The sequence below is a fragment of the Telopea speciosissima genome, chromosome 11, assembly GCF_018873765.1.
Source record: "Telopea speciosissima isolate NSW1024214 ecotype Mountain lineage chromosome 11, Tspe_v1, whole genome shotgun sequence".
In the NCBI taxonomy this organism is placed as follows: domain Eukaryota; kingdom Viridiplantae; phylum Streptophyta; class Magnoliopsida; order Proteales; family Proteaceae; genus Telopea; species Telopea speciosissima.
In genome coordinates, this window is record NC_057926.1 from 52,115,978 (window position 1) to 52,128,145 (window position 12,168).

Sequence of the window (12,168 nt, forward strand, 5' to 3'; positions counted from 1 at the left end):
CCTGTTATTTCACACAAAAACTGCATTAAATACTGCATTAAAAGTAACTTTCAACTTTTTGAAAACTCTTTTTTATCCCTACATTAAATAAAGTTTGGGAATATAGCAAGGGGCAACTAAAAGAAGGTTATAACTTCTTAGTTCATCATTTTGGTGACAACAAGTTGTTCCCTTCCTTCTATTCCCCCCCCCTCCCCCACCGCACCGCCCTTCCCTCTCTTTCCTATCTATTTTTCGCATAACAAGCATACCATAAGAAACATTTTTATAAGGCTTTCATCAAAAATCTTGTACTGACCACCCTAAAGAGTTGAAGAAGCAGCTAAGTCACTCGATGACTCAAATTCAGTTGGAGTTTCAAAAATGTTCATGATGCATGCATTACAGAAAGACTTAACAGTCAGATTATATTTATATTTTTTTAATGAAAGCAGGGATGAATAGTCAAGGAAAGAAATTGCTCTGAGAATGATAGATCCACAACAAAGCATCTCTACATTCAAATAACACTTTAATAAGGACCAATGTGATACTTGTCTTAAGAAGATATGAAAAGAAGGAACACAGAATGAGAGACTTACCACAGTTTCAAAAAGGGCTGTCCTTATATCGAATATAGAATCATGATAAACTTTCACGATGCATTTTCCCAGATTTTCGGTCGTAATGGTTGATCTGAGGAATATGGGCAATCCTTCCACGATCAATACTACCTTCACCACGCAGCCGGTTTACAAATTGGTCTGGCATAGCATCCAAGGTTAGTTCTTTCAGCTTGCAAAGGTATTCAATACCTTGAGGTAGCATCAGTAACTTACAACAGCCACTCATCCATAGCTCTTCGATATCAGGCATCGCTCCGTTCTCGATTCTTACCTCATTCAACTGTGACAAATTCCACAATCTTAGCATCTTGAGCATAGGGAACCACTTGGGTTGGAAGTGCAAGAGCGTCCCCTCATATGCATTTGAAAGAGTAAGACGCCGCAGGTTGGTCAAAGCATGAATTTGATTCAGGGGATTCTCCCGTAGTTGGGAGTATTTCAGGAACAAAAAGGTGAGATCATTAAGAGAGCCAAACCAGCTAGGTACTGACTTCAATTTTCCCACTAGAGTGAGCCTTGCCAGATTGGGAGGAGGGCACTTTAAGTCATCCATTTGGAGTACTTCATGCTCATCACTTGCCATTAAAAACAGGCTGCGAAGGAGATGCAGGTTTTTTATTGTGACACACAACTGCTGAACCTGAGTACTTCTCACCTTTGTAATGCCAATCCTTCTAAGTTGTGTCATATTTCCAAGTTGTTTGATCATGTCGTCGTCTGCTTCAATAGATGCTAGAACTTGCAAACTCTCCAGCTTTCTTATGTCAAATGGAACCCTTGTTCCCTGGACAAAATCAAAAAAATCAGATTGTTTGAGATCATAATGATACATAATTAGATTTCGCAAATTCTGCAAATGCTCTACACTTTTTGGGAGTTCCTTCACCTCTGTATCGCAGACATCTAATGTTTGTAGGTTCCGAAGCTTACCCAAGGCTTTTGGAGCTTTCTTAATGCGAGTTCCTCTCAAGTTCAGATACCTTAGACTGAACAATTTAGCTATTTCATTTGGTAATATTGCAATAGGGATACCTTGCAGTTCCAAGACTCTTAGAAATTTCAACTTTTTTGGCAATTCATATGACTGGCTCAACATAGTTGTTTCTGTATCAAATACAAAGAGCGACCGGAGCTTTAACATATCAAAATGCGGTGAAATCTTTTCATCACATTTGTGTATTGCTAAGCGACGTGCTTTATCCATATCTTCTCCTCCCCTGTCACATAACACACAAAACTTCTGTCTTTTGGATATCGAAAGGCCTACCTCACGCAAAAGGTCGTGCAATCGAACCCTTTTTGCTCTTCCAAAATGGTTCTTCGTTACAACTTCAAGCATGCTTCGACAAACAAGCTCCTCAAGATAAGTGTCTGCTACCTCCTCAAGAGTCTTGCCTTCAATCTTTTCCACAAACCCTTCTGCTATCCATAGCCTAATAAGCCTCTTTCTTTTAATCAAGTAATCTTCAGGGAAAACACAACAGTATTGGAAACAAAGCTTAAGGTGGTATGTTAAATCATGATAGCTAAGCAACAAGATGCCTTTACACCATTCCAACCTAGGGTTGTTGCTTAGTTCCCAATTAGGGTTCTGACAAACTTTCTTCCATTCTAACTCTGTCTTGTCCTTGGATGACAAGAGGTTACCCATAACCACAATTGTGAGAGGTAATCCTCTACATCCATTTACAAGGTCTCGAGCTGTGGGCTCAAGCTGTTGAGGGCAATGTCTACTTAAGAATGCCCTTCTACAGAACAGGTCCCAGGCCTTATTCTCTGGAAGAGGATCAATGCAGAGAATACACTTCGGAACTCCAAAAGAAAAACGAGCAACATCCTCATTTCGAGTTGTAAGCAATATCGCACTTCCATTACTTGTAAATGGCAGAATTGCAGCTTTGATTCGTCTCCAAAGACCAAGATCAAGATTCCAAACATCCTCTAGGACAATTAAATACCTCTTTTGCCGCAAGCAGTCTCGAATTGTCTCAACTAGGTCATCGTAGTCCATTTTATTCATGTCAGTTGGAATCAAATTCTTGGCTGCCTTGTAGAACTCTTTGATCATGCGCTTGAACAGATTTTCGACTTGAAATTTCTGGGAGATGGTGACCCAAGCAGAGCATTGGAAATATTTCTTCACTGTTTTGTTGTTGTAAACCTTGGCCACAATTGTAGTTTTACCAGAACCTCCCATTCCCAACACTGATAGTAGTGACCGTTGTCTTGGTTGCAGCAACCAATCTAACAATGTCTTCTCATATCCCTCCATTCCCACAACATCATCTTCAGCAGAAAGTGGTGACTCTCCATGTGGTCTCATCCTTACCCCTTCTTCCTTTTCGGAATGAAAATGGTATCGTTGGTGTCTTTCCTTAATTCCTGTGATATTGGCTTTAATTTCTTCTAACTTGGACGCCATTTGATGCTTCACCCAAACGTTCTTTGGGAATTTCACAATTTGATTGACATATCCACTTAGGTTGCCACCACTAAAGTGGCGATCCACGCGATACATGAACTCATCAATGATGTCTTCAACACTGTAAGCTGCATCTCTCACTTGTGCTACCCATGTTTGAACTTCTTCTTCTGTTTCACTCCTTCTGTCTGCATCTCTAAGAAAGGATTTCATACTTTCTAACTCATCGCTGATTGCTTTAAACTCTTCACGGGCTCCTACAACCAATGCACCCTCCGTCTCGAGGAATAGAAATATCTTTTCTAGCAAAACTTGCACCACTGGCTGCGCCACCGCCATTTTAAAAAAAAAAAAAAAAATCTCTCTCGGGTGAAGAGTGAGTTCAAGCTGTTGAGAATGAAAAAAACAAATGATCTCCCACCTTTATGCCTGCAAATTTATGAAGATGGACATACACAACGATAAAAGTATGCATAAAACTAATAACGCAAATAAATCAAAGTAGTTCAACCCCTAAAGAACACATCTAGTTTTAACGTGAAAATTCTTCCAAATGTGGGAAGACCACAGGACTTTATCCACACAAACCTTTCACTATAATAAATGTAGGATATTAAATGTCAAGATATTGAGAGATTAAATATAAACGAGAAGAAAGTGAAGAAAGTTATTTGTACGGTTAAGAGTTTTCAAACAAATACTTGCATTGCTTCTTTCATGAACCTGTAACAAAAATTATGTAAGAAAATTGGTGGGCTAAGTCGTGTCACTTGACACTGTTCTTAAGACCGTAGACGCCCCCGCCCCCTATGGTGCAACCGAAAATATTGCAAATTTGCCTCCAAGATAAAACAATCCATTGACTTCCCCAATAATCGTACACTCGACTACTAGACCCCTTCGAGTACTATAGCATTGTGCTCAAGCTAAAAGGAAAAAATACTTATAAAAGTATTACTTTCAAAACTTAACAAAAACAATGAGAATAAATAATATCAACACATGCATACGGATGACACAAAAGAGGATTCATCTCAACAGGGACTTGATTAATCTTAAGAGAGCTGACTTGATTCATCTCAACAGAGACTTAATTCATTTCAAGAAAGACTTGATTAATCTCCATAAGGATTTAATTAATCTTAAGAGGACTTGATTAAGCTTAAGTGGGATTAAATAATCTCAATAGGACTTGATTCATCTTAATTAAGAGGGATTTGATTGCTCTCAAGAGGGACTTCATTCGTTGATTTCCAAAAGTCTTATGCCCCTCTCTATTTATATAGAGGAGACATTAAGAGAATACATTAAGGATCTCCTAAGCTGAAGATTAAAAGCCTTAAGAAGCTTCATAAAAGGACATAGAATATCTAAAAAAAAAACTGAATTGACAAGCAATCAAAGAGTTTAAGAGTTATGAAACTAACCTTGTATTTAAACAAATATTGAAGGTTATTTTGAATCTTAATTGTTTTAAAAACTCATTTAAAACCAACAATCCCTTCACAAGATTCAAAATACCGATAAAACACCAAAAACAAAAAATTAGTCTGAGCACATTAAAATGGTAGGATATATCGTTGCAGATGTCTTTCAGAATTGAATCTACACTAAGTCTGATAAGCTACGCTAAGAGTACGGGTCAAGTTTGATTTCTTGAACTTTTCCTCATTGGTATAGCCGACTGACTTACCATTCATGTTCTACCACCCGACGTTGTAGTCACCCTTTTATATTATGGACATTTTGGCCTTGTCCCCATCTTGGACTCATGAATGTTTAGGCCTCATTTCTTTAGAGGGGAAGGTGGAGTGAGATTGTTGGGAAGATGGGACCCGCATGTTGGTGGGGTTTTGTTGGGGGTGGATACGTTGAGGTAAAGTTATTTTTCCCTTGAACAGTTATCAAAGTCAAAACAATTATGATGTCCCCTGAGCTATTGGAAGTTCATCATCCCAAATTAATCAAATAAGGTTGGGGTGGGATTTTGAAGTGTCACATCAGCATTTTCCTATCTCAATTCTCCCACTCCACCTAAGTCCCTTCTAAACAAACGGAGCCTTAGAGAATCTGCCCGTAAAATTCTCGTTAGACGTGGCCTCACCCTCTACATCCACTTAGGTCAGCCCATAGTATGCACCACAGTTTACCTACCCCCATATGACATGAGCTTTGGCTAATTAAGAATCTTATAAGTCATCTTCCTGGTCATTGTGGCGAGTACTATCTTCCACATCTAATCCAGAATAGGTATATTATGACAGTACTAGTCAGGTCATCCAGTAACTTCGTTTTTACCCTTTAAACCTAATTCCAGGGATCTCCCATAATGAATAAGATAGAACATGTATAAAATTAAATTGCCAAAATGTCAAATGAGCTAGCTACAAAAACATTGCATCATAGAAATAAGGTTGGGAGAGCTGAGGCTATGTTGCCTTACACTTGGTCTACTTAGACAGATTATAACACCACCTGGTTCGGATGGCCAAACGGTTCAATTTAGTCTTAGTCTTAACTGGGCTAATTAATAAATCTTTAAATAACTGGCTTAGGCAACTAATTGAGACGACTCAATTTAGGTCTCTACTGGGTCACTTATTTGAACTATTCAAATGAGCCTTGATTTGATCCAAGTGGATCAGACACAAGTTTAATCCCAATTATCTAATTGGATAGCCATACTTAAATATAAAATCCAATGTTGAATCTTTACCCAATAGTACTACCAAATCCAATACCATGACTAATAATAATAATAATCAAAGTACAACATATAAAATATTATATTTTCACTTTGAAAATCAACTTAGCCATATGCCTTTGTACCACAAAATATTGAGGTATCTTATGTGAGTAAAATTCGGATTCAAATGGCAGCAACAAATTTACCGTCCAAATTTTTTACTTGCTTGTGCTTATAAGATAAGATCAAATCACAAACCCTTGTGTTACCCAGGTTTAGATAATTTTTCCTTAAACAATCAAGGAGAATTATCACATGTAAACTCAAGAATCAATCACTTGAATTATATATAAACTTGCAATAATATTTGTCCAAGTTTTGACAGATTCAATATACATGATCATTATAGCATCTTTGTCAAACAATCACCGATTACACTTCAAGCAACACATCATGGTTAACTATATCAATGATTCAAGTTTGTTTCAAACTAAAAAGATAAGCCTAAGGGAATATATAGTTAATATTCCAATTTGTAAATTCAACAAAATCAATCCCAACACAGTTGGGATCAGAAAAATTCGTTGGATAACCTTACACCAGGTACCCTCGCGATATAGTGGTTTAAAATAAATTTTTTTCCAACTATAAAGCAAACAACACTCTTTCATGTTAAATATAAATATATACAACCACTCTAAACAATAAAGTTTTAACCATAGACATTAGAAAATTATGACTAGGTCAGTAGCTTGGACTGTTGAGAAAATCCTCATCCTTGAAAACATTTGGATTTAGAAACTGCACTTTATATACATTTTTCTTTTCAATACTTGCATTGCATATATATGAAAGTCAATTATGAAATCTTAATGATCAAATTCCTTTGAGTACAACTTACCAATGGGCTAAAGAAACCCAAGAAAACTGTGAGAACAAACCTTTCTACTTACATATAGGCTAATCCACCAAAACCCAGAAGATTGGCACAGTTATGACCTGATATATCTTTTAAATATAAAATAATAAGTAACATTATATTGATTTTTCTTAGAAATCTATGATCAAATAGTTTTCAACAAATCATTGTATAATGAATGGGTCTAAACAATTTGTTCAATAATCAACCATTGCAACAATCTCAAATCCGAAGAAAGATAATTTAATTGGTAGACATCAATTGAGTTGCTAATGATAGTAAAAACCCAAATCCCATATGTCACATATATTTCGGTCTTATTTTTATTTGAACCATCAAATGGTTTAACTTATCAATGTCGGAGATAATCCTTAGAATCTCTACCACCGACACAAGGTTACTAACCGTATCAAAAATTTTGGTCACTCAATAAACTGAATCTCTACGGTCTTAAGAATTGTAGAAAATTATATGTAAGGATATTGAGAGATCAAATATAAATGAGAAAAAAAGTTATTTTTATGGTAAGAGTTTTCAAACAATTACTTGCACTGTCTCTTTTAGGAACCTGTAACAAAAATTATGTTAGAAAATTGGTGGGATGTGTCGTGCCACTTGCCACTGTCTTTAAGACTGTAGACTGGGAATATTGCGAATTAACCTCCAAGATAAAACAGCCTATTGGCTCCCCCAATAATCGTGCACTTAACTACTGTAAGGTTGTGCTTAAGCTAAAAGAAAAATACTTATAATATTATTACTTTCAAAACTCAACAAAAACAATGAAAATAAATAAGATCAACACATGCATACAGATGACACAAAGGGGGATTCATCTGAACAAAGACTCGATTAATCTCAACAGAGACTTAATTCATTTCAAGAAAAACTTAATTAATCTCCATAGGGATTTGAAATCTTAAGAGGGATTAGATAATCTCAAGAGGACTTGATTCATCTTAAGAGGGACTTGATTCGTTGATTTCCAAAAGTCTTAAGCCCCTCTCTATTTATATAGGGGACATTAAGAGAAGACATTAAAGATCTCCCAAACTGAAGATTAAAAACCTTAAGTAACTTCATAAAAGGAAATAAAACATCTCCAAAAAAAAAAAAAAAAACTGAATTGGCAAGCAATCAAAGAGTTAAAGAGTTACATATGAAACTACTCTTGTAGTTAAAGAGTTATATATGAAACTACTCTTGTATTTAAGAAAATATTTAAGGTTATTTTTTATCTTAATTGTTTTAAAAATTCATTTAAAATCAACAAAAAATAATGAGATTACAATCCTCCCTAGGCTAAAGAGACTATCAAACGTCAAGAGCAATAACCAGTATCAGATAAGAAAAATAAGTAGACTCATAAATACAAAGTATCCTTACCTCAATCGCATAAGAGAGACCAACACCTTTCTTCTTTGTCTCTTGAACAAGAGAGAAACACGCGACAACCCCGAACCAGAGAGATGAAATGGAGGAGATGGACAAGCTGCATTAGCCGCCTTGTTCCCTTCACATTGAATTTTCTAAAATGAATTCTGATCAGCTGCTGCGAACTTTCGGAGAAACTTAATACAAGTCTCTGATGGTGTCTTTCTTTCTTTGTTCTAATTATAGTGACAACCTCCGAAAGCAGCCTTGCTCCCCATTTAATTACCCTGAGGAAAATCCTATGGCTCCGTTTGGTTGCAAGGGAAATTAAAGGAAAGGGAAGGGAAAATTTTCAAACCTAAAAAAGAAACTTTTATAATCATTACCCCATGTGATTGTATAAACTACTTAAATTTCTTACCATATCTAGTAAAGATACATTTTACATGTAATATTTATTTTACATTTTAAACCAAAGGGAAATGGATGCAAAGTAAAGTGAAATTTAATAACCAAATATAGAATGATTTGGAGTTAGATATATTGTCACATGGTGTCACATGGGGTAATGATTAAAAAATTTCATTTTCTAAGTATGAAAATTTTCCTTCCCTTCCCTTTAATTCCCCTTGCAACCAAACGGAGCCTATACAAGTCTCTGGTCTCAAAATGAATTCTGAGCTGCATTTATGAGACTCTTCACACAAACCTCACATCACCATCACTTATACAAAGAAATGCTTAAGAATGGCATAGGTTTGGATTCCATAAGAATCAAATAGACAAGTAGATGGAAAGACATTTCAATTGGAGTGATAAGTTGGGCAATGTGCAAAACAAGCTTTTCTTATAAAAAACAGAAGTAAAACAAAATTAGAAAATGCCAAAGTGGAAAAAAATTACAAACTGAAATATATAAATAATAATTAATTTTTATAAAATATTAAAAAACAGCCAAAGTGAAACTTTAATAGAAGGTTCCCCTCCTTATTAACCCCCCCCAAAAGAAGAAGAAGAAGAAGAAGAAGGAAAGTATGTGGGAATTCCATACACACTCTAATGACTCTCCTTAGGCTACGTTTGGTAAATATCTGAACCGTTCTTGACTAGAAATGTTCTTTGGCATTTTTGATCTGGAACGACGTTCTGTGACCGAAAATGACTGTTTGGTGACGGTCTCAAGAACGCCGTTCAGAACGAAAATGGTGTTTGGTATATTCTGTTCTTCTCTATTTGATATTAATTACAATAATACCATTTTCTTCTAAATTATACCAAAAAATACTTGTAAAATCATTTTATCTCTTACCACCCTAGCAAAAAATTAAAAGATCTCATTAACATAACCAAAGTAATTATAAAAACATATCAAATTTCAAAGATGCCATTAAAAATTGGGTTCTTGTGTGGATTAGTGCCATAACTGACTATGCTATGAACATTTGAATAAAAAAGGCTTTGGTGGATTCGAACCACCATCCCCTTGGAACATGCTCATGTTCCAAGTGCTCTACCAATTTGAGCTAAAGACCCATCAAGTAGTATTCAATCAGTGGAGACAAAAGGGTATTTCAATAGCTAAGATGAACCAGGGAAAGAAGCACTCAACAGATGAATGTCCCTTTGTTACTAAACCATTCATTTAAGTGGCCTGGATATATGGATAATTAATGAGTAGAAATATCACCATAGATTGAAGTTTGAATTTTGAACAATCCAAAATAAAATCTCTTTAACAACCACACCCCAAATCCCAAAAGTCATACACACACACACACCTACCTCATCTTGATAACACTCAATGATGCCAAGAACTTTCTTTTCCATGGCATCCAGTGTTTGCAAAAGAAAGCAAAGTTTCAAGATCCATAATTCATTCCCTTAAGCATCACAAGGAAAAATATAGGAAAGAACTTTATTTAGAAGTAAAAAATATTAACAAAGAAGTCCATAGTTATGCATGTCACTCTCCAAACATAATGCTCTCCAACTTAAAAATTTGTTGCTTCAGAAAAGGAAAATCAATTCCCAGCAAACTTGGATAATGCTTTTCAAAGCCACCCAGAGGCTGCAGTACAACCACCTGCTCTTCAATTAATATTATATTTTCCATAAATATGGTGTTCAATGGCCACATGGATGCATATACTGAAACTTTCGGTAGTAGCTGAAGAAAATCAAAATGATTCCAAATGATGGTACTAAACCAGTTCCTGTGGGTCAAATTTATCTATCCGCATTGATGCACAACTGACCGAGGTTTAGACAGTTTCAGCAACACAGTTTCTTTCAAATAAAACTCACATCTAGACTGACCAAAGTTATTTTAAAGACAAAAAAAACCCCCTCAAACTAAAAGCTAAGCCTTTCAATTTCGTGAAATAACTTGGCAGAGCTATCACTAATGCCTAACAATCATCTAAAATATAAGGTTAGGACTGAAATATGCACCAGAAATTTAGGTACATTTACATGGACGAGGTAGAAAGTCAGACAAAGCTGTAGAGATGTTCAACATGGCAAGCAGCCTAGCGGTTTTCTTGGACGAGGTAGAAAGTTAGACAAAGCTGTAGAGTTAAACTTCTTCATCAGTGCTGGCCATCATTGAAACACTCCAACAAAAATTGCAGCTAATTTTAACTGTAATGGTACATTTACATTTTGCATTTTATATGATGACTGAAAGTAGAAAGCTCTTTAACCTTGCTCACTTAACAAGCTTGGGCTGTAGTTCCAAGAAAAGTATAAAGATGTTCTTGATTAGGGGGCTCCATAATCGATTCAATTAATATGGTCTTGTCCATGGCAGATTTTAGAGGGATTTAGTTCCAAGAAAAGTATAAAGAGTCACTCTAGTTGTTCTTGATTAGGGGGCTCCACAAACTTCAAACATCCAATTAACATCCTTCACCAGGAATTGATATTATTCTTTCTGTAACAGAGACTTGAGCTGCAATAGGGGAATCCTTTTTTCTGCCTCTCCATTTTTCCAAAGCTTCTTATAGTGAAATAGCTTCAGTTGTTGGAAAAAGTACGGAAATCCTTTTCCACCTGTGTGCAAAGAAAACTAGCGAAAATACGGTAGTACGTGAATAGTAACTATGAATAGTGTCATGTGAATAGTGACACATGAATAGTAAATGTGAATAGTGATCACGTGTGGGACCCACGTTAACATAAAGTGAGAGCGTACAAAGAGCGTATAAAAAAATGATAAAAGCAAACAAACTCACAGACACAAGTGTTTACGTGGTTCGACAATGCCTACATCCACGGGCGTAATTGAGACTTCTTCAATATGAGAGAACTGAGAAAATAATCGTACAAATAATAACACTTGGATTTAAACCAAACTCAACCCTGTATCCAAAGCTGGATACCCCTTGTACACACTCTCTCAACTCACACTCTCAAATCCCTGAAGAGATAACACAAAACCCAATACTCCACAAATAATCATCCGCTCAACTCACTTCACCTCTTGAACTTGTATATTGTTCAAGTGTATAGAACCCTTACCCTTTACCCCTATTTATAGGAATCAACAAGGGAGGATATGACTTGTTGAATGGGTGTAGATAAAGGGGCAGGTAGGTGGGAGCCCCCCCCCCCCCCGCCCCCCAAATTTCCTTCTTTGCATTTAATGGCTGAACCCATTTGTGGTCATTAGCCCATTAATGCTCCTATTTCTTCTTCCCTTATTCTCTCTTCTCTTTCTTTCTTTTTCTTTTGTTTTGACCTTTTATTACACAACACACGATCGCCCAACCCCATTTGTTAAGTGCGATGGTTGTACTTCCTTAATGAGGAGGACCCTACAAACTCCCCCTCCGACTCATAAGGAGGTATCTGCCATCCCTACAATGCTCTTGCAAAAATCATGCTTTACGTTGGGTAAAGCCTTTGTCATCATATCTGCTCCATTCTTGTCAGTATGAATCTTTTCAAGCTGCAAATGTTTCTGTTCCAGTACATCTCGTATCCAGTGATACCTTACATTGATGTGCTTAGTCTTGCAATGGAAACTTGGATTCTTACTTATGTGGATAGCACTTTGACTGTCGCAATAAACAACGTACTTGTCTTGCTTCAGACCCAATTCTTGAGTGAACCACTTCATCCATAACATCTCCTTACAAGCTTCTACAACAGCTATGTACTC

The 12,168-nt window shown here is 36.2% G+C and overlaps 1 protein-coding gene across 1 annotated transcript; it reads right to left on the minus strand.

Moving 5' to 3' along the window:
* Nucleotides 1-621: 621 nt before the first annotated feature.
* Nucleotides 622-3,366, minus strand: LOC122645320 (disease resistance protein RPM1). The gene has a single exon (XM_043838634.1). The coding sequence runs from the start codon at nt 3,364-3,366 to the stop codon at nt 622-624; it is 2,745 nt and encodes a 914-aa protein (XP_043694569.1).
* Between the last annotated feature and the right edge of the window lie 8,802 nt (nt 3,367-12,168).

Bases quoted from the DNA above. Each gene is read 5' to 3' on its own strand.
- LOC122645320 (XM_043838634.1), bottom strand. From the start codon at position 3,366: ATGGCGGTGGCGCAGCCAGTGGTGCAAGTTTTGCTAGAAAAGATATTT.